The following is a 24,958-nucleotide window of genomic DNA, read 5'->3' as shown; positions in this document are numbered from 1 at the left end:
TTTCTCTGTAATATTTATTCAATATTACCCTGGACTGGTACCTGAAGCGGAAGGCTGATCACCTTTCCTTCATGTGTAAACGATCAAGATAACACTGCGTTTATATGACGCAGTGCCCTATGCACCATTGGGTGCGGATAAGGGTTTTTTTTTATTTTTTTTTTTTATTTAAAACTACGTTCGCTTGTTACATTTCTTTTAATGTTCTTTTCTCACTCATTCGTTCCACATGGCCAAATCATCCCAACACACTTTTCTTTTTATCGAGAAATCTTCCCTTATTTCACAATTCGAACACCTGTCATACATCGTTTTGCCGCACATCCGTTTAAGAGATCCCATTTCGACTGCGTTCGGCCTACCTGTATCCTTCTTAAGCTAACTTCATGTTTCACTGCCATACTTTAGGGTTGGTAACAGGATTTACATACTACCAGTTTATTTTTTGACATCTCATCAAAGATGAAGAAGAATATGGAAGTCTGGGCATTTACGGGGCTTACGACCATCATAGGCTGGTTTAAGTGATCACTTTACACACGTGTAACATTCACCAATTCTACCCATTATTGACAACCACACTACTCAAATTCTGGAAGTTCTATATATATGAATTAATTTAGAAACCTTGTTCATGAATCACTAAAACTTCACTAGAGACATCTATTGGTGAGATGTAAAGAAGCTTTTTATTAAGCAGAAACTCTTATATTAGTATGTGAGATCCAAATCCTGGATTATAATCACACGCATGAGAAACGCCAGAAAATACCATTTTCATTTTTATTATTAAGCTTATAATTTGACCAGATAATTGGAGATAATCCAGATTTTGTGAACAAGTATTTGGACACACTCAAAATGTTGTACTACCAGTTTAGTTTTGACTATGCAGTATTATATGAATTTTTCTCGTTTGTTCTAGGTCTATATCTCTATATGCTCGTGGTTAAAACGTTCACAGGAGAGAACATCAAACTGAGAGTTTACGCTTCTATTGGATGGGGTATGTATATAATAATATGTTTAAAAAAAACTAAAAACCAAAATTAATCCGTTAAATATTTTACTAAATATAATATTATTTGAAACTTTGCGATATGGTAATATAACAATCTGTTTATCAATCATTATTCATTTTAAGCTCTATGACATGAATGAGTAAACGATGAATGATAAGGAGACTAACTATACATTACCTTGAATATACATAGGGTAAAACGAAATTTTACATCGTTTTTTTTTTTTAAACTGCTTTCACTGATCACTTATGCTGCATCTTACGTTATCATTCACGAAAATTATTGTTTCATCGCATTATTTTAAAATAAAATTATTAAGATCTAGAGCTTGAAACTTGACTTTTTTTTAAACATATTTTTTTTAATTTTGACATTCGATTTTATTTGGTAAATACTGCTTTTGTGAAAATTAAATTTTTGTGAAAATTGAATTTTTTGTAAAAATTTTCATTCAAATATTTATTTTATCGCATTTTTCAAAACAAAAATAAAGAGCTTGGATACATGACTTTTTTTTAAAATATGTGTTTTAAATTCTGATATTCGGTAAACACTATTTTTTGTGAAGTTTTTTTAAAAGGAATAACCCACAAAACCTCTATTTTCAGAGGTTTGTCTCCAGGTAAGATACTAAGGATAGGGAAGGTAAAGGTGAAAAATACATCAAGCACTGAGACCAATTGAAAATAAATCTTTCTTGAATTTATTTTGCACCCAACTACGCCACGGCGCCTATAAAAATGTTTTGATACATCTAAAATTTTTATATTTTTTTCACAATAAATTTTAATGAATATTGGTATTTACCAAGTTAAACAAAAAAAAATATTGGATATATATTATCACCAACTAGTGAAATGTAGTATTTATTTAATTGAAAATAAAATACCTATTTCAATATATTGTAACACGTGTTTCGATGCATACAATCTCATTACCAAACATATTTTTGTTAGTATCTTTAAAGATTTTAATACAAAGTGGTATTAACTAAGCAAAAGTAAAATTTAAATGTAATATAATATTACAAACAAACCACAAAGTGACTGCTTTATCCATTTATAAAATGTCGTATTTTTGTTTATTTTTAATATCGTTCGGGTAAATTCAATTTGAAAAATATTCCTGGAACTGAATGACAAAGAAAAAACCGTATATTGATATTCACATACGTGTATTCATGTATACGACCTTCGCTTTCCACAAAATCACAATACGTAACATATCAAGAACACAGGAATAAAATAAAATGAACAAATTTGTGGCCATATCGCTAAAAATAAATCTCTTCCAGTTGAGCAGAATAAAAGAAAAAAACATGGGCGTGTAACCTATAGCAAAAGAATAATATAGTCATGGAATACTCTTAGGGAATAGTAAGAACCAAATAAAAATAATTGCACGTAATATATACGATTGTATAGATGGCTTTTACTGAAAATACGTAATGAAATGGAGAAAAGAAAGATGTGAATAATAAAGAAGGATCTGTAGGGATTAGAAAGGTGGGAGTTTAAAGAAGGATGTTTTTTCACCTTATTTTTTTTAAAGGAATGCGAATTGGATCCTAGCAAGTAATAAAATATCTCCGTAGTGTAGTTGTTACGGCATTTAGCTACCATTTTAGAAATTTTACACTCTTATATTGGTATCATACTATCATGGAATGGTCCTAAAGTGAGGTACTAATTCACCAGGACAACTGACACCTTAGCGCTACCCATGAGTAGAACAAACCCTATTTAAAGGTTTAATATTTATCGTTCATCAAAATTGGTTAGCGATGAATATGGGAATTCGATCTTTTTATCTCGAAACTATCAGCGCTAAGATCATTTACATTTTAAATATGCCTGGAAGTAGACGCCAAAGAAAACCGTTAAAGACATGGGATGACAAAGTTTTTTTTTAATTCTTAAAAATGGACAAGTCGGAAATCAAAAAATTCTGCATGTATGAGATATGCCTTAAGAAGCTGAGATTAGAGAGATGCGAAGAATGTCTACAAAGAGAGATAAAATTTATGAAATATCCTATACTTATGCCTATTTGGAAAAGTATCGTTTTGTAAAGTTTATTGAGATACTTACACGGTCTGAAAAATAAGATCTATCTTTTAAAAGTAATGTATAATATAAAAAAAGAAAAAACAATTAAGTCTTGCTGAACAATGCGGTAGAAATGTTACAGTACAACAATTAAAACACTTCTAAGTATCAACAAAAAAAATCAACAAAACATTTTTTAAAAAACGAGTATTAAACAGTACACTGAAATTTTTCAAATGCCTCAACTTTGTTGTTTCAAGTTGTTTAATTTTTTGAAACGTTCTATTTCTATTTTCATTTTACTGTCCGGAAAATTTCCTGAAATAACTGAAAAAGTTCAAATTAAATCCATTACCAGACAACTGAGGTAGGTCTTTAAAAATATCTGAAATATTTGTTACCAAAATAGTGAGTGTTTTATATACCACCACATTTTATTGTTTATTTCTTTTTTAATATAATAAGTAATAATTACTTTGCTTTACATTCATCGTTTACTTTGAGTGATCTACTTTAAAAAAAACACTACTTCATGACTACCGGATTCAGAATGATCTTTCCATAATCTGGTCAAATGTAGATTCAGGTGAAATTATTACGATCTTTTATCTATATAAAACTAAAATTATTGTTTTTGTTTTTATAAGAGAGAGAAACAAGATAGAGTTCAATAGAAATAATTTTAAAAGCGGACTCAAAGTTTAATTCCTTCTTATATTTATATTGGAGTCTTTATTAATTGCTTTACTTATTTCTAATTTTTCCAGATTATCTTAACGAATGAACGGCCAGTTTTGTAAAATGTCATGCGTTGATGTATACAGTGAGTGTTATATGACCATACCACAAAGTTAACAATGCTTTTAATAAACAAAATAAAAAAGTAATAACAAACCAACTAACCATCACACTGCTTCCCCACAGGGGTAGTCAGAGAGAATAGAACGCCATACCACTTAGTCTTTGCATTCATGCATCTCCTCATATCCGCCGATTATTTCGAGTCCTGGTATTAAATTGGAATATTTGCGATATTCCTAAAATTAACTTTATTACTATAAATACTGTGATATTCATAAAGCATTAGAATATTGACAAAAAGTTCAATAATGGATAAAAATATGTTTATATGTGTCATTATAAAAATAAGAAGTATAATATATATTTTTTTTAGATTTGTATTTATGATTTAAATTTATTTTTAGGTGCTCCGGCATTTTTTGTCACCCTTTGGACCATTGTTAGAGTCCTTGTGCCCGTTGAAGTTGGAGCTGCTGAGCTAACTGAAGTAAGTTTTATTTTATTTTTCATATATTAATAAAACATTTTTTAAGTAAAAGTTTTATAAAAAACCCTTATTGTATTTTTATAATGTTAACTCTTTCCGATTGTATATCGAGTGAGGCTTGAAATCGTATTTATTACGCAAACGTCGATGTCGAGTTTGGTTTGACATATAAATGCACGAATTCCAAATAAATTCAATTTAAATCTTTTTTCAAATCAAAATTATTAATAAAAGCATGGAAAACACAGAAAAGCACTCAAAAACCAGATTTTTGGTATATTTTTGATTTTACAGAGATTTTTGGTCATAATTGATGAAAAACATCTATGAAATGAAAAACTATTTGTATTTCACTGTATTTCGTTTATTGTAATATGTTTTTCATTGTTTGTGAACCGTAAATAAATATAATAAAATAAATAAAATTTAATTTAAAAAAAAACTAATTATAGATTTATTTCAATATTATTTTACAGTTTCAATTGTAGAATTCACTGTTAGGTTTAACAAATGTAGAAAGAATTGGTAAACATGTATATAATATTGTTAATATTAAAAATATAAAAACTATTGACATTGTATTTAGACATTAAAACAATATGTTACTTGTGTAATTATGTATGTATGCATTGCTTTGAGTGATCGCATTAATATTGCGTTTTGCTCTAAGTCTACTTTCATCTTTATTTTGCAAACTTCATGCTTCACTTTCAAACATTAGGGTTGGAACCTCTGTTATATACTGCCAGTTTAAATAAAAAAAAACTTTAAAAGACAAATCCAAAATTTTGTTTATTATTACATTTTTAATTGAGATTTTATTTCACTATCGATTAAAATAATCGAATAATCAAAGGATCGAGATAATTATTTAGATACGCGCATCACTACCCATCATCCTCTTAAGTAACAATCATCTGAATATTCTGATTAACTTTATTAACTTCAAAGTGGTGTGATGAGGGTTGATTCTTAATGATGATGAGGGGTTAATTACATAAGGGTTTCTCGTATTAAAGTAAGGACTCTCAAAGTATGGATAAAATACTGACAATTTTAATTATAAACCCAATACAAGGTTGAGATAAGCATTATCGATAAAATAACGAGAGTTGTATTGAGATTGTTTGGAGATGCAGAACGAATCAGTGAGGAAAAAACGGTACAATTTTTTATGCGTATATTGTTAGAAATAAGAGCAGAAGAAGACCGAGGAAAGCTGAAAATGATCAAGTATTGCAAACACTTGAATGTAGTCATACACAAATTTATATACATATATATATTTATATATATATATATATATATATATATATATATATATATATATATATATATATATATATATATATATATATATATATGTATATATATATATATATATATATATATATATATATATATATATATATATATATATATATATATATATATATATAATACATACCTAAATTCGAACCCCGGATTATTTTTACTTGTATCTAAATAGGTTCTAGGTTCTACCATACATCCAAATATAACGGTTCTACAAAAGTTTTCTCAATCAAACATAGATGGCTCTTGTGAACTTATATATAATGTCATAATAGTAATGATATATGCAGGAGTTCCAAATATTTTAGTAGTATGCTTGTCAATCATGGGTAGAATAATATACCCAGAAATACCCAGACTTCCATATTCTTCTTCATCTACGTTGAGATGTCAATTTTTTTTTAAGTAGATTTGTGAGCAAGTTTTGTGACACTTAAAACATTGTGAATCAACATTTTTATTTGTATTTAGACGGCACCATAGGTATTAAGGTTTTTGCATGTTTAAAACGCAGAGACCATTCCTCCCCCCAATAAATGTTTTTAAGTTGAGAAACAGTGTCGTAAATAATTCATTACTCCTAGTTTTAATTTATTCCCTTGATCTCTGAGATAGGAGAGAAATAATAATAAAAATACTTGTATTTTGGTCTTGAAACTTGGGTGTTTCTGGAAGGCGGCCAAATTTTTGCGTTGAACTAATGAGGCACTGCACTAAAGTAATTAAGAGCAGTGTTGCAAGAAAATGAATAAATAATAAACAACTATACCCAGCTATTCTTAAACTTTAGATATAAAAAAACACTCCATTTCGGTGAAACAACAAAAATTACTAAATGTTTTTTTTAATCAAAGGTTAAATGGGCCTTATTGGAAAATCACATTATTTTTCACAACATTTTGAGTGCGTCGAAATCTTTGTTCATAAATCATGGTTTCTTCGCTGAGAGTAATTTTTACAATTTAACATTTAAACATAGATGATGAAGAATATGAAAGTCTGGGTATTTACAGATCTTATGACCTGTCATAGCCTGGTTAAAGTTATCACTTAATTCAATCGAAACTTTCACTTTTCCACCCATGATTGACAACCGCAGTTCAACTACTCAAATTGAGTACTGCATATATAATCAATCTTAACATGACTATTGATAAAGTAAAGATTGAGAATATGATTCGATGAAATGATGGAGAGATAGCTGGTCTTCCACCTCCCATGAGCGGACCGGAGAATGACAGGACATAGTCCTAAAAAAAGAAGAAGAAGATTATGATTCGACTTTATCCCACTAACCTAACCTAGCCAAACCTGATTGTTGCAACAATTTTTTCCATGTGTAGCAAAATATCTTCCATCGATATCTCACATTTAACCATACTTTTAATCGAATCAGTGTTTTATTACATCTTACAAATTTAATTGTCTACCTCCGTAGTGTAACGGTCAGTATGCTCAGCTACCGTACTAGAGGTCCCGGGATCAATTCACAGGGAGAGGTCAAATAAATACAAGTGATTTCTCACTCTAATATTTATTTAATATTATCCTAAACTGGTACTTGAAGCGGAGGGCTTTCACGATCACTTTTTCATCATGTGTTAACGATCAAGATAAAACTGCGTTTATATGATGCAGTGCCCTATGTGCCGTTGGATGCGGATAAGGGTTAGAAGAAGAAGAATTCTATCTGAAATACCCTTATAACAGGATTCACACTATTCTAATTACATTTTTGATTACGCTTAAATTTTCATTTCGAAGCCTTAGTGCGATAGTTACACCAATACCTACCTTAATTAAAAACTCATGAATTAATTCGACCGTGAATATTTCGTACGCACAGTTAACCACTTCTTACAGTTTCAGTAGATATTAACCCTCCTATCCCGGTGTTGTGTACCTAGTACACATTGCTTCTAATAATTATCAATATCTCTATAAATATAAGGCGTAAATATGTTATAGAGGAATAGCTAAGATTTTAAGTATTCCTCCATAACATATGTACGCATTTATTTAAAAATTTATATTTATAATAATCAGAATTAATCGGGTACACCGGAGGTGTTTTGTGAATATCGGAAATAAATTCGCGTATAAACAGCACGTGAAGAGTGTGCGGGAAGCGTGACACTATATTCGCATCTCACTCTTGGAGACTTGCCCTGTGCAAGTGCGAGGAGCTCAAAGCTCAATGTTCTCAGTCTTCCTCTGGCTAGCGGCTAGCGCCGCTAGCAGCTCTCGGCAGTAGCTCTTGAGCTTCCAACTGGAATGGACCTATGCTTCTTCCGTGAGCTTCGCTAAATGGTTTTTAAATGTTTTCAACAAATAAATCTAAATTATTAAAATTTTTGTCTTCTTTTTGTTTTTATTTTAGCACCGGAGTGGAAAGGTTAAATATAATCCAAGCTTTGAAATTTTGGAATTGTGTTTTAACGTAGCTTAAGAGTTTGGGTCAATTTAGTATTGTATTTTGATCGTAAGCTTTAATTTATTCCGATGATCCCTTATTTCCATACCTAAACAAAGGGTTGGACCTTCATTAGGTAATTTAATTTCATCCCCAACTTATCACTCTTGCGTTGACAGGAAGTTGTTAAAAATACATCCATAGTTTTCATCAAAACGTAACGTTCAATAAGTACTAAAATGGGTACTTAAGCCCTAGTATTCGTTAATTTGGAACTCAATTTGCTTGAAATCCTGGTTACATTTTACGTAATTGTTTTTTTTTTCTTAAAACACGGTTTTTGCATTAAAAACAAGTAAATCTTCGAAATAATTGTTAAGTTTGAAAAAGGAAAGAGTTATTAAAATGTGAGGAGTTAAAAAAATTGTCAAAATATTTTTTCTTTATCCAGTATACATTCTTTGAAAAAATCGGATGTGAACAGACGTGTGACCTCTCCAGTGGTCTCCTGTGGAATGAATTCTGTGTTAGCAAATATCCCCCTAATATTTATTATATTGATACTAATATTCTCAAGTATTTTTAAAACTGTATTACAAGGTCAATTTACGGCGAAGAATCGTGATATGTTGTAGAAATATTAATATAAAAATACTATAAAAAAATTGCAAATTGAAATCTTAACTGATATTACATTAGTAAAAACATTTTTTTTTTTAAATACGTCATTATAAATATAAATAAAATTGCAATTTATCATTCCAACACATTAATTTATTTTTAAGACAGCTGTTTCGTCTTGAAAAGGCGTTGTCAAACTATAAACTAGTACAATAAAACAGTTTTTCCTGTTTGTATTTTAATTTTGTTAAAAACCAAGTAAAAATTTTATAAACCATGTGTATAAACCATAGTAGGTGCAAAATGTGTGTTTAAATTGTATTCTCAATATTTTTTTCTAAAAATAGGATCAAACAATATTTATGCACAAAGTTAATGCCGAATCAATAAATAATAAAATATTTATGCAGTTATTTGTGTTAATAAAAAAATACTTTTTTTAAGTAAGTGGTATAAAATTTTAAATTTTATAATACAAACAATATGTGGATGCAAGATATGTTTTTGGAATTACTTTCTTGATATTTTCTCTAATAACAACTAAAATAAACTCAAGCAATTTTTTTCCAACAAATTGTTTTTATAAAAATATACTTTCATTAATCAAATTGTTCACGATTGAGAATTTTATAATAAACAGTGATTGCAAAATGCGTGTTTAGAATTGTGTTCTTAATACTTTCTCTTATAACAACTAAAACAAAATCTCAGTAATTTGTATAATAATTATTTCAGTAATTTGTGGTATGAACAAAAACATTCCTACATAAAATAAATCGTTTTTTTTCAGACTTCACTGAAATTCCCACCAACGTACGTATAATTAATGGGGTTTTTACAGCCAGGATATAATTAAGCGTTAATGTTCCACTTCTTTTAAAAACATTATTTTTATGCCTTCAGATATCTCGGGGAAAGGAAAACGAAAAGGCTGTAGAAGCCGGAAATTATAAAGTCCTGGTAAATATATGGCTAGTTGGGTAACGTTGCAAAACAACCCAAATGTAATGGCTTCACTAAAATGTAGCTTTGTCGAGCGTACGTAATACTAAACATACGTTTTGTATGATTACACAATATGTATAACAGTGGTTCTGAACCTTTTCGAACTCAAGAAACACTCTTGATCATAAGGAAAATTAAAGATTTTTTTCTTTAATGTTTTTAGCAGATACTTTATGGCACAGTTTATAAACTTTATACAATAAAACAACATTAAAGAGTTTTTTCCCGTTTTTTAAAATAATATTCTCATATGGTGTACGGAGTGCGTGGAAGTTTTTGGTATCGTAAGGGAAGGGTTATTGACTTCAACCTTTCTATGAGTATTTCAATATTTTAGAATTAAGTACATTAACCCTGTGATGACAAGGTTCTTGTCGAAACCGGTTAGATAAAGTGTACAAATAAAAAGTGGTTAAAACAAAGTTGTTTAATTTTTTAACATTTACCATTAATAAAACTGATTATTTTATTACAGACAAGTAAAAAAATCATGAATTAAAAAAAAAAACCTATATGTTCCAATAACTTTTTGCGGTGAGAATGATTTTATGTGAAACCTGAGCTTGTCGACTTTTACAAATTTCAAGGTGTAATATTTGATATAGCTACTCTCATTTCTTCATACAAATTGATAAGCCAAGATTCACAAATCAAGGGTCACAAACCTTTTCAATAAATCCACCGTCGATGAAGCACCGTCTGTACAAATTCCTACATATAACTCCCATGATATTTTCAATTGTTCTTAGTATAATGACATAGAAACAAAGATATTTTGCTGCCGTCTAGCCATTATATTTGCAACTCAAATAACACAGTAAATGTTCCAACATTTCATTTTGGTTTTCATAATTTCGCGGATTACTTGCAAGAAGCTCGCGAGGCACCAGTGCTCCGCGGAACACCGGTTAAGAACCACTGATGTAGAAACTGGTACAAAGTCAAATTGGCTCGGTCAAAATGACCCTAACAAACGGTACCCAGTCATACTTTTATTATATTTTAGTACTTTTACCGTACAGGGTGAATTTAACGTTATCTTTGTATCTTTTTGGAAATGTGGCGTAATAGGAAGCAGATAAAAATATTACATACAAAAAAAATTGTGTGATTACTATATTTATTGACGGTTTTTCTATACTTTTATTTTTAACAACATTCGCTTCGTATAACAGAAGTACCGTTTTTTCCATAATGATTCCTGACAAATGTCCATGCATCTATGAATACTTTTCATATATTTTTTTAATAATTTATTTAAAGACATTAGATTTTCAACCTACAAATTATGCATTTCTTGTTTTAATACCAAGAAAAGATAAACATTTGAGCATTCTAATAAATAATAATAATAATACCCTTATCCGCACCCAAATGGTGCATAGGGCACTGCGTCATATAACGCAGTGTTATCTTGATCGTTTTTACACATGAAGGAAAGGTGATCAGCCCTCCGCTTCAGGTACCAGTCCAGGGTAATATTGAATAAATATGACAGTGAAAAAATCACTTATATTTATTTTACCCCCCTTGGGAATCGAACCCGGGACCTCCAGAACGGTAGCCGAGCGTGCTGACCATTACACTACGGAGGCGGTCAATTGAGCATTCTAGAACTTACAATCTGGCATTTGGATGCCTTTAGTGATAAATTTATTCACTTGTGTAACTTTACCATTCTGCTCATTATTGAACATCCACATTGCATTAATTATGAAAGTTGTTAGATTCATTTGATATGCTGGTTGAATTTTTGAAAAGGGTGATTTTTTGATGAATTATTTATGATAATGTTTTGAATATTGAAAGCATTAACTTTGTGGATCATATTGATATATTATTTCGAGAAATAAAAATACTTTGTGTTCTGATCCACTCACATTTTTATTAACCAACTAGTTTCGGCAACAACCTGTTGCCCTCTTCAGGGTTTAATTTATGACTTAACACTGTCATAAATGAAACCCTGAAGAGGGCAACAGGTTGTTGCCTAAACTAGTTGGTTAATAAAAATGTGAGTGGATCAGAACACAAAGTATTTTTATTTCTCGAAATAATATAATTATGATAATGCTGCCAGTATATATTTATTATTCTGCTTTATAGCTTTTTTCAATTGAAAACGATGAAATTGTTTCGATGTATTTCATATATGTTTAGGAGAGAGCCTGAAACACATTTCAGGATCTGATATAACAAAATATGCAGAATGATAAACATTGCTAAAGTGTACAATGTGATCTCTTAAGCCAGCTAGTGCCAAGTCGCAAACCCTGGAATGCTCTCTCTTCCGTATTTTTTTTCGTACAAAAATAGTAAATGCTTCATCTCACATTAGACACCTATGACATATAATTACCTTATTTTCACATTGATAAATACCTGATTTTTTTTCTCTTAATTCACAATTTCAATATCTATCAAACATTATTTTAAAGCACATTCGTCTGCATAATCGCATTTCGAATGCATTCAGCAAACCTTCATTCTTATTTTTCCAACACCACGTTTCACTTCCGTACAGTGGGATTGGTACCGTAAGTCTTAATAGCTTTTTAAAAACGTTTTGCGTCCTGTAAATTCAAAAAATCTACTTCACATACGTAGGTTTTTCAATTTAATTTGGACGTTTTACAAAACAAATTGAACGTTTGACAAATCAAATTGGAAGTTTTACAAAACATATTGGACATTTTATTGTATTTTATTAAAATGGTTGAAATTTAAAAAAAATCAAAGTAGTACATGATTCAATATAGTATTGAAAATATTGTCTGAAAACTCTACTGACTATAACAGCGCATCGCGCAAGCTTGCAAACTTGACGACTAACGCACTTGCTAGTCTCAAGGCTGAAGGTATATGAAGTAGTAATACGAATATATATATATATATATATATATATATATATATATATACATATATATATATATATATATATATATATATATATATATATATATATATATATATATATATATATATATATATATATATATATATATATATATATATATATATATATATATATATATATATATATATATATATATATATATATATATATATACATATATATATATATATATATATATATATATATATATATATATATTTTTTTTTTTTTTATATACATATATATATATATATATATATATATATATATATATATATATATATATATATATATATATATATATATATATATATATATATATATATATATATATATATATATATACATATATATATTTTTATATATATATATATATTTTATATATATATATATATATATATATATATATATATGTATATACATATATATATATATATATATATATATATATATATATATATATATATATATATATAATATATATAATATATATATATATATATATATATATATATATATATATATATATATATATATATATATATATATATATATATATATATATATATATATATATATATATATTTATATTTATAAAATGTAAGGTAACGTCCTATTTGATTTGTAAGGCATCCAATTAAGTTTGTATAACGTATAATTTAAAGTGAAGACCCGATATCGTATTTTTATCTTCGTATTTAACTTCACTAACAAAAAACTTTATACAATAATTCAATTCAAACCCTTAACCGCACCCCAATGGTGCATAGGGCACTGCATTATATAAACACAGTGTTATCTCTAGCCCTCCGCTTTAGGTACCAGTCCAGGGTAATATTGAGTTAATATGAGAGTGAAAAAATCACTTATATTTATTTGACCTCCCCTGGGAATCGACCTCCAGAATGGTAGCCGACCGTGCACTACGGAGGCGGACGATATAGGTGAAAGTTACGATATTAAACGCATATTACTGTCTCCCAATTTTCGTGTTCCTATTTTTTGTTTTCCTTTTTTTTGTTCCTTCTGATAAAGATGACAAGATGGCAGCCAATTCGTTATATAAGGAGAGAGAGATGACAAAAAACGCTCCATCCAGTATTACATTGTTTCGCAATTCTGTTTTGATATTTTCTGAATTGTACATTTATTTTTCAGCTCGCTGGGATGCCAAACGTTTGTCAGTTTATGCAAGAACACCCTTGTGACTGGATTTATAAGGCTCCGGCGATGGCAGGACTCGCTCTCAATCTTTTATTTCTTATAAGGATCATGTGGGTGAGTCGAATATTCTAATATCGTTCACTCCTTTCAAGAACATCACAAATCAAAAAACGTGATTCTTCAGGAGAACGTTTTTAAATTTAAAAAATATAAAACGATGTATGAAAAATAAATATCAAGCCATTTATTGAACTTTTTACTGTGTAACAGATCTTTTTAGGTAAAACCTGAAGGTTTTTTCTCCATTTAAAAAATATTTAATATATTTAAAAAAATAATTAAACAATACATTTTCTTCAAAATGCCAAAACAACACTTTTTGTAGTAGATAAATATTAAGTTAAAAATATGCCTCTTTTGCTGGGATATAGTACATTTTCTGGGTATTCCGAAAACATACACAACTGAAATTTGACGATTTTTGATTTATGACGTTCTTGAAAGGAGTGAGCGATATATATCATCTACTTTATACATATATACAAGTTTTTAGAAAGAAATACGCTGTGTAAATACTTGTTTATATTATATTTATAAGTATTTACAAAGCGAATTTTATTTTTAATATTTTAACCAATTATTTAAAAACAGATCCTGTAATTGAATTCACAACATAAATATAAAAGTACTCAAACGCATTCAATTTCAAGATTGCTCATTGATATATAACTATTCATACACTGAAAATTAGTTTGTATTTTTTTTTCAAATATTAAAATAACTTCAGTATTTGAATTTTTTACTTGAATAATATTCAAACGCACTAAATTTCAAGATTTTTTTTTGCTTTTTTTTTTTAATAGCTTCTGTATTTTATTTTCTTCTTAAATAGCATTCAAGTACACTAAATTTCAAGACTTATTATTGATTTAACAATAATTATTTATAGGGATTTTTTTTTATTTTTTAAATAGCTTAAGTATTTAAATTTCCTACTTAAATAGTATAACAATGCACTTAATTTAAAGATTTATCATTGATCATCATTATGAACAAGTATTTATTTGGCAGAAATTTGATTGTATTTGTCTTATTTAATTTTTAAAACAGTTTCTGTGTTTAATTTTTTTACTGAAATAGTTTTCAAACGCACATTATTTCAAAATTTATCATTGACATATCAACAAGTATTTATATACCAAAAAAACTGATTTTATTTTAATTTTAAAAGAGCTTCTGTTTCAATTTTTCTTCTGAAATATTATTTAAGCTCCATAATATCAAGATTTATTACTTATATACACATAAAGATAAAGAAAAATATGCAATTATTGCTATTTACAGGACTTACGACCCATCATAAACTGGCAGTGATCACTTTTTATACATGTTAGAAACGATCAAATTTTGAGCTGAACTAAATGCAGGAGAATATAAGGAAGTAAGAAAAAAGCTTTATAAAGGAGGTTTTTATTGAAACTAATGACGTAAATGGATACAATTGACAATTTTTCTCAAAAATATCATACATGAAATCACTGAAAGAAGAACATATCGCTTACTCCTTTCAACAACGTCATATATCAAAAATCGTTAATTTTCAGTTGGGCATGTTTTCGGAATGCCCAGAAAAGATACTATATCCTAGCAAAAGCGGCACGTTTTTTACTTAATATTTACCCGCTACAGGGCAGAAAGTGTTGTTTTTACATTTTGAAGAAAAGGTATTGTTTAATTATTTTTTAAATATACTAAACATTCAGGTTTTATGTAAAAAAATCTGTTGCACAGTAAAAAGTTCAATAAGTGGCTTGATGTTTATTTTTTATACATTTTATTATATTTTTAAACTTTAAAAACGATCTCCTGAAAAATCAAGTTTTTTGATATATGACGTTTTTAAAAGGAGTGATATTTATATTACAAACACGTTTTTTTATAATTTTCGATAAATAAACAAACATGAAGAAGAATATGGAAATTTTGCATTTACTATGCTTACTATTCCTATCTTTAAAAAGGTTAAAAGCAAAAAGATAAATTGCATATTGGAAAACTGTAAAGTGCTAAAAGCAAAAAAAAGTAACCCTTATATTTACCCAAATTGCCTTTAGAGCAACTTCAATCAAATACCCCTAATTCGACAAAAGAAGTAGACAAACTTTAGATAGTAATAGGCCAGTCTAAAGCTGTCGTGTCACTGTCTCCATTAACCCCGCGTCGCTTCGCACTTGAAGGCGAAAAATAACATTATCTTTCTGAACTGAAAAATGTGCGCGACATTGATAAATTATCTGGTTTTTATTTACACTTACCGTAGCCGACTTTAACCGACACAAATATTTGTCTTATTATTTATTCGGCCTAAAAAGCGTGTCTGGCGTCGAATCACTGGAGAAATAGCTTTGCTGAGTCCGGCTTAGCGTTACTTTGTCTTTAGAGTACTTATGTGAAAATTCCCTTATAAATATAATATCCCTCAGGATGAATATACAATACATACAAGCAGTGGCGTGCACAGAGTTTTAAATCGGGATAGACAGCAGGAAAAGTAACTTTTTGTATATTTATATTTTTTTAACTTTTGCACCTTAACTCTAAAAATGCGTGTTTTCTCGCGGAGGAATAACTGAGAAAACTAGTAGTTTTTGTAAATATTTTTTTGAAAATTATTATTAATATCACAGTTTTCCATATTTTGTTCCATTCCATTAAGGCAGGCACTGTTCATGTGCCTATATGAAATGCACGCCACTGCACACAAGAGACAGCTTAACGTTTTGTTTGTCTTACTTAGCAAAAAGTTAAAAACGATATTATCCACTTTGCAAAGTAAAATAAAAAAAAAAACAGATTTGCGAACAATGATTTGCTTTGAAAATATGTTAGAATAGAAGTGTATATGTGTGGTTATTATGTGTTTGTATATTAGCTAGTAGGTTGTTATTATTCTTCTTCTTCTAATCCTTATCCGCTCCCAATGGTGCATAGAGCATTGCATCGATGCGTTTATTGATGCATGCATTATATTGATGCGCCGTTATTTTGATCGTTACTTACATAAAGGCAAGTTATTCACTCCTGCGCTTCAGGCACCAGTCCAGGATAATATTAAATAAGTGTAAGAGTGTAAAATCAATAAAATTTATCTTCAGCCCCCCCCCTCCTGAGAAACGAACCCGGAACCGCCAGCACGGTAGCTAAACACGATAACCATTTCACCATGGAGGTGGTTATACCATAAAATATCGATTTATTATATTTTGATCAAAGAATTATACCCAACACTCTAAGTGTGTCCAAATACTTGTTCACCACTCAAAGTATTGTGAATAAAATAACTGGTAATTATAAGATATATTAAAATTGCAAATCATGTTCTCAGGCGTCTGCCAGCACGTAAAATAATCTGGTATCCAGATTTTGGACACACTCAAATAAAAAGGTCTCTACTAAATAAAGGTTCCCAAATACAACCATTGATGCTGTCGCAAACTCAAGCACTAAGCGACATGAGATTTATGATATACATATTTGTGAGTTTTGAAAATTTGAGTAGTTTATTTGTAATCTTGGGTAGAATAGTAAATGCAACGCTTGTATAAAGTGATCACTTAACCAGCCTCTGACAGGTCATAAGCCCTGTAAATATACAGAGTTCCATTTTTTTCATCCTTCGTGAGAAATTTTAAAATTAAATATCTTTTTTAATCTCAACATTTTAAAATACGAAAAAAAATATTTCGTATTTTATTTGTATTGATAGGCAGTGACAGATGAAAAAATCGAGTTAATGAAAAGATTGACAATATAATTTAGTTGTAATAAGATTTATAATGATTTTATGATACATGTTTAAAATATCGTAGTCATACAGGAGAAAGTGACAAAGTGCATTTTTTACAAAAACTAGATCATTGACAATTTATATCTTACTAGCTTAATATTGCCCTAAAAAAATTCAAAGGATTTTAAACATGTAAGTATAATGTCCGCCTCCGTAGTATAATGGTCAGCACGCTCGGCTACCATTCTGGAGGACCCGGGTTCGATTCCCAGGGGGGGTAAGAATAAATATGAGTGATTTTTTCACTGTAATATTTATTCAATATTACCCTGGACTGGTACTTGAAGCGGAGGGCTGATCACCTTTCCTTCATGTGTAAACGATCAAGATAACACTACGTTTATATGACGCAGTGTCCTATGCACCATTGGGGTGCGGATAAGGGCTTCATTATATTATTAAGTATAATATATTGATGTTCATTTTCTTGCAAAGCAAAAGTGACTGAAATGGCCCTCCTGAACATTTTACGTTTTGTTAGTTGGTCACTTTCTCCTGTACGACTACGATATATAAATATCAACAAAAAAATACTGTATCAAATATCTTTCTCGGAACAGCGGGGAAAGTGTACGTAAAAATTTCAATCTTTTTATGAAATACTGTTTCAAATCAGTAAATAAATGCTGTTTTGGTTTCCGTAATCTGATTAATTTAAAATAAAAACCCAAGGCAATTTATATTTTGTTGTTTTATATAATTTGAGGATTCCATTGCAAGTTTCGGTCTCATTTACTGTTTACTCAAAACCTTCTTAGGCCGGGCGCCTTCCCAAATCGTGAAAGATATCAATTTACTCAAAACATATCGTATGTCAAAAGGTTTTAACGAGATAGTCGCACAAATATTTTTATGTTTTTTTTCTACGTTCATGTACCACCAAAACCAAACAACTATTTGCTGACGGTCGTCAGCCTCGTAAATGCCCAGACTTTCATATTCTTCTTCATCTTTGATGAGATGTCAAAAAATAATAACTATTTTTAATGTGTTCAAATACTTGTTAACAAAATCTGGATTATCTCCAATTACAGTTACATACTAATAAAATAGTTTCTGCTAAAAAAAAGCTTCTTTTCATCTCACCAATAGATGTCTCTAGTGAAGTTATTATCATTCAAGAACAACGTTTCGGAATTGGTCCATATAAATAGAACTTCCGAGAATTTGAGTAGCGTGGTTGTCAATAATGGGTAGAATTGTTGAATGTTACACGTGTGCAAAGTGATCACTTAAACCAGCTTATGACGGTCGTCAATCCCGTAAATGCCCAGACTTCCATATTCTTCTTCATCTTTGATGAGATGTCAAAAAATAATAACTATTTTGTTACCTGAAAAACTGTTTTCAAAGTGATAGCTTCTGATCTTGATCACATTTTTTGAACACCTCCATACCCTGTGATCTATTAAGCCAACATGAAATTGAAGCAGTATTTGAACTGGCTAGCTATGCTTTGTCACTCTTGACTAATTCACTCAATAAGTAACTAACCATCACGCTGCTTTTGAGATCATAATTTTGAAAATTTTTTAGACATCTCTTCAAAGATGAAGAAAAATATGGAAGTCTGGGCATTTACGGGGCTGACGACCATCATAGGCTGGTTTAAGTGATCACTTTACACACGTGTAACATTCTCACCAATTCTACCCATTATTGACAACCACACTACTCAAATTCTTGGATGTTCTATTAACCAATTTAGAAACCTTGTTCTTGAATCACTAGAACTTCACTAGAGACATCTATTGGTGAGATGTAAAGCAGCTTTTTATCAAGCAGAAGCTTTTATATTAGTATGTGAGGTCCGAATTCTGGATTATAATCACACACATGAGAAACGCCAGAAAATACCATTTTCATTTTTATTATTTAAGCGTATAATTTGACCAGATAATTTATTTACAACATTTTGAGTGTGTCCAAATACTTTATAATAAATACAGATTTTGTGAACAAGTATTTGGACACACTCAAAATGTTTTTCAAAATTAATTAATAAATGATATTTTTTATAAATGTTATAAATTTAGTGCCAGCAGTTGCTGTTATAGTATAACTAATAATGTAATATAATATAAATATTAATTTAATAATTAATTTAATTCTCGCAGGGGTAGATAGAGATAATAGAATCCCACTACACTCTGTCTTTGCAAAAATTCTACGCCCCTTCCACTTTTTATATCCAAAACATCTTATAATAAAAATAAAACTTTGTTTTAAAATCACTATAAATATTTAATTATAACTTAATTATTAGGTCTACCGGTTACGAAGCTAACCGCTTCTTTATCAAGACTTATTAATGCTGTATTAATACTGAAGAATTTGAAAATCACAAAGTTTAAAAAAAAAACATTTAAAAATTCCTCGCTTATTCAAATGCAAGTTTGTGTCAAAATTTCAATATATTTGCATATTAATTAATGTAGATTGATTTGAAAAAAGATTCCCATATTTGAATACAAACAATTAAAGTACATAACTGAAAAAGAGTTAAGATTTTGGTAAAACAATTCACTTTTTATCATTCATCGTTCACTTTTAAGTGACATTGCACAAAGTGAACGATGAATGATAAGGAGAGTGTTATTTACATTTTAAATAATACAAATAACTGATGTACACGTATAGCTGTTTGTGTGATAAATGTTTTGTGTTTTCGACAAACGTTGCATTATTGTAATATTTAAATATAACCGTTTTATAATTAATAATAATAGTTTTATTTAAGTATAAATAATAAATTTAAAATATCATTTGATAAACTAGTAGATTGCAATCTACATTAAAATTACTTCTACCCTTTGGGATATATTTTTTTGTTGAAAGGTTAACAAGATTTTACGTAAAATAAAAATCAACACACATATATGAGTATGATTTTTTACATTTTCATTTCATCAGTTTGAAAGCTTTCCGTTCACATATCAAAAAGGGATATAGTGTGTATGGTTTATATGTGCTTTCAATAATATGTTATGTTATCAATAGCACAGTATTTCAAAATACATTCTATCGAGGATGTTATTTTAACACTTGAATGATAGAACGATCATTTTTAGCTATGTTTCGAATTCAAATCTTCAAATCGTTATTGATTTTTTTATAAACTTACTATTAATAAAACCCTTATCCGCACCCCAATGGTGCATAGGGCACTGTTTCATGTAAACGCAGTGTTATCTTGATCGTTTACACATGAAGGAAAGGTGATCAGCCCTCCGCTTCAGGTTCCAGTCCAGGGTAATATTGAATAAATATTGCAGTGAAAAAATCACTTATATTTATTTGACCCCCCCCCCCTGGGAATCAAACCCGGGACCTCCAGAACGGTAGCCGAGCGTGCTGACCATTACACTACGGAGGCGGACAAACTTATTATTACCATGTATATACTGATATCTTAGTATTGATGAAGAAGAATATGGAAGTCTTGGCATTTACAGGGCTTACGTCTTATCTTTAGCAGGTAAGCAGGTTTAAATGATCAATATAGATGTTAAATGTATCACAGTGTATAAAGTGATCATTTTGGCATCTCAATAACTCCTAAGTGAAGACACCTAGATTTGTGAACAAGGATATGAGCACACTCGAAAAGTTGTGAATAGTTGAGCATATGGAGTCCATGAACTGCCTCCAAACTTTTCTGTCGAATGCCAGCTTCTTTGCATCCTCCCAAGTCAGATCCGCGTCCCAAAGTTCTGACGACAACTGCCGACGAATTGCCAGCAGTGGTATGATGCCTTGTAAAATAGGCAAGCTTGATTAAGGCTCTTGGGAGGCATGCGGAGTACATGGCCAAGTTAACTGAATCGCCTTTTCTTGACGACAGTTGTGACCAAGATTTGCTGCGTCCTACGCCTTATCTCTTCATTCCTCTGGAGTTTGCAATGAAATTGGTTGAAGTTTACACTTAAACATACCTGAATTTAACAAAACATGTTAAAATAAATTATAAAATATATGTTTCAAATTAATACAATACGATATCACAAGGAGTAGGCAGGATGAATGATTTGTAATAGAAAATTTAATAACGTGGGAATAATATAATATATGACAGCATATAATCGTCATTCGTCTCGCAAAATGGAATTTCACCGATGCGGACTATGTATTTCATAAAACATATCTGACGTTATTAATTTAGTCTGTTTTGAGATCATTCTAAGTATTGCAAAACCTGAATGGAATATCTAATGTGATATTAGGTTGTCGACTTGTATATCTCGCATAGAATATTATATATGTACATTATGGTGGTAAGTTGAATTAAATCAAATGTGCTCCTCGAGTGATGCCATGTCTAGACAATTGTATTAAGATGACATCGTCTCAATATTTTGTATATAATATAATTATAAGGATAGTGCATTTGAACTACCCTTTTGTACCGAAATATTCAGTCTACAATGTGATCATAAAGAGCATGGGTGGCCAACCCGCGGCCCGCGGTCATGTATAACAAATATATATTTTTAAACCTGTGTTTTAAATGTTATACACTGTTTGATTCATCAAAAAAATGTATGCACTCATGTATTATCTATGAGCTAAGTCATGCATGTTGTTGTAAAAATAGTGAACTATATCCGTTCGCACACTCTCCAGCATCGTCAATTTAAGGCGATCTCGAAAACCAGTTAAGGTGTAAAATTTCAACCATTGAAATAGCTTTAGAAAAATTAGGTAAACGAAAAGAAATTAAAATCTTGCACTGAGTGGCCATTGATAAATGGGTTTTATTGAAAATAAAATACGTAAGATTGTTTATTACTATACAGATAATTTTTTTGTTGGTTCAATGTTTGTTTCCTTCTGAAATCTGATCGTAGAAATATTTTTTTTCATAACTACCCTGATTGTACTTTCTGATTACCTCTGCGTTCAAATTATTTATTTTACTTATAAAAAAAAAAAAACCCTTATCCGCACCCTAATGGTGCATAGGGCACTGCGTCATATAAACGCAGTGTTAAAATAAATAAATATAATATAAATATAAATATAAAATAAATAAATAAATCAGTGCAAAAAATTTATAAGAAAAAAATTCGTTATTATATATTTTTTTCTCTTGTCTGTATGCGGCCCTTGGGAAAATTTTAGGTTACCGATGCGGCCCGCGGTGTAATTTAGCTTGGCTAGGCCTAATTTAGAGTGTCATTTTGAACGATTTGGTTTTCATACAAATTCAACGCTTTGATATAAATTATTTATAGACAATAACGATGTACATGGTTAAATGAAAATAAAAATAAGATTTTGTATTCAATTAAAAGAATTTAAGGTTAATTTCTCAATTTTTTTTTTATTTTTTATTTTTTATTTTTTTTTTTTTTATAAATCACAATTTTTAACATATATTAAAAATAAAAATAAAAAGTTATTTTGCAGAGACCCACCAAGCCACCTTGTATGCTTGTGGATATACAATATTTTGATAGCTTTGATAAGTATTGCATGTTTTACTACTTTATTAGTATTGCGTGTTGTATTACTTTCAAATGATTGCGTTACCACTGTAGAACATAAAAAATAACATTTTTTTCAACCGCCTTTTTATCTGTAAAAGGAGGTTTGATCTTTAAGCGATTTTAGATATTGAAAAAAACGAACATTTATATAAAAACATAAGAATTTCAACCAATTTGTTTCGCCGAAGAATTAATATTTGATATTTTCAATTGAATAAATAAAGCATAAATACATCATCAAAATCAATCATAGGTGAATGTTATACAGTATATAAAGTAATCACTTAAATCAGCACATTCACATCCATCTTCATTAATTTTAAGACATCCAAAATAAATCTGGATATCAATAAATCTTATGTGAAGCAAAAAGATAATTTGTATGCAAAAATTTCAAAGATTCTGTTATAAAATAAGTAAATTTCGGTATAAATTATTGAAAAATATGAGAAAATTATATATATAAAAAGAGGTTCATTTATACAATCATTAATATTTAAATTGAAATATCGGTAAAATATACCTGTAAATAACGCTCTCCTTATCATTCATCGTCCACCTTGTGTAAGACAACTTAAAAACACTACTTCATAACTTTATAGTAAAGCATTGTTTCTAAGTGGTATTACACAAAGTGAACAATCAATGATAAGGAGTGTGTTATATAACCATAACACAAATTTTTTCAATTTACAAAATATACCTGTAAATAAATAAATTGTTTTAAAATGTGCACTTGCCACGTAGCGAAGGGTTGATGGAAAGCAACATTTACTGAGAATTGCAAGGACAAATGACGCAATCAACTTTTTTAGTCTCTCAGTAGAAAAGTTGCATTTTACGCGAGCAGACTTAGATTCAGTCGGTCACTTACCCTAATAAAACAAACGAGGAATACTTTTATGTGTGGACAGGGTTGTAAAAGCAATGGTGCATCCCTCTGTGGATAAAATCAAAATATATAAGTCGGTAGGAAGCTTTTAATTTATATTAAAGGTGTCTCGACTTGAGACGAAGCTTTTATCGTTTTTACTCGAATGAATATGGAAGTTTGAGCATTCCAGGGCTTTGGAGTTTTTACCACTTCAAAGTATTTAAAATACTACTGCATTCGTTTTATTGGTTTATTTTACCGTTCTTACTTCACTCATTTGTTTTCATATGTCTAAATCATCTAAACACAACTTTCTTATTTTTATCGTTGATGCTTATCTCATCCTTGCATTAATTTATTATTGCACCATTCGGTTTCACATCTATAAAACATAGTTTTAACGCACATTCGTCTGAAAGCATTTATATAGATACATATATAGATATATACAAAATCTATTATTTCATTAATTGATTTGGCAGTTACTTTCTGGAAATATTATTATTATTATTATTATAAATGGGAGAAGTCATTAAGTACAACGTTTTAAAACAGTACAAATTCCTTAAAATATTAATATTAATAAACCTATAACATTGACAGGCGCCGTGGCGTAGTGGGGAAGACGCTCGCGTCATAAAAGATTTATTTTCATTTGGTCAAAGTGTTTGTGATGCATTTTTTACATTTACCTTCCCTACCCTTACTATCCTACCTGCGTACAAGTCTCTAATAGAGGCTTTGCGGGTTATTCCATTAAAAAAAAGACAGTATGACTATTACTAAACCTTCCCCCTATTGTCTTTCAAAAAATACAATTCAATCTAATTAAAAATATAAATAATTTAAAATAAGAAAAAGCTACCACCCTCTCATCATCCTTCAATATCCCAAGGACACAACTCTAAATTTTGACTTAGCTTCACAAACTCCTTTTGAAAATGATGCGGAATGCATCGAAACACTCGTCACAATAG

General features: G+C 29.5%; 1 protein-coding gene across 1 annotated transcript in view; it reads left to right on the top strand.

Annotated features, from left to right (window-relative positions):
• LOC148300758 (diuretic hormone receptor-like) overlaps positions 1-24,958 on the top strand; it is a gene marked incomplete at its 5' end in the record, with an annotated part of 77,799 nt that overhangs the window by 12,833 nt on the left and 40,008 nt on the right. The window contains 3 exons of the mRNA XM_088274346.1: positions 926-1,006; positions 4,276-4,358; positions 13,766-13,885. Coding sequence (XP_088130472.1) covers positions 926-1,006; positions 4,276-4,358; positions 13,766-13,885 — 284 coding nt within the window. The remainder of the gene's footprint in view (positions 1-925; positions 1,007-4,275; positions 4,359-13,765; positions 13,886-24,958) is intronic.

The sequence above is a fragment of the Brachycentrus maculatus genome, unplaced genomic scaffold, assembly GCF_059751285.1.
Source record: "Brachycentrus maculatus isolate JH-2025_06_01 unplaced genomic scaffold, ASM5975128v1 h1tg000659l, whole genome shotgun sequence".
NCBI classification, from domain to species: Eukaryota; Metazoa; Arthropoda; class Insecta; order Trichoptera; family Brachycentridae; genus Brachycentrus; species Brachycentrus maculatus.
This window is presented reverse-complemented; position numbering and strand designations above follow the sequence as displayed.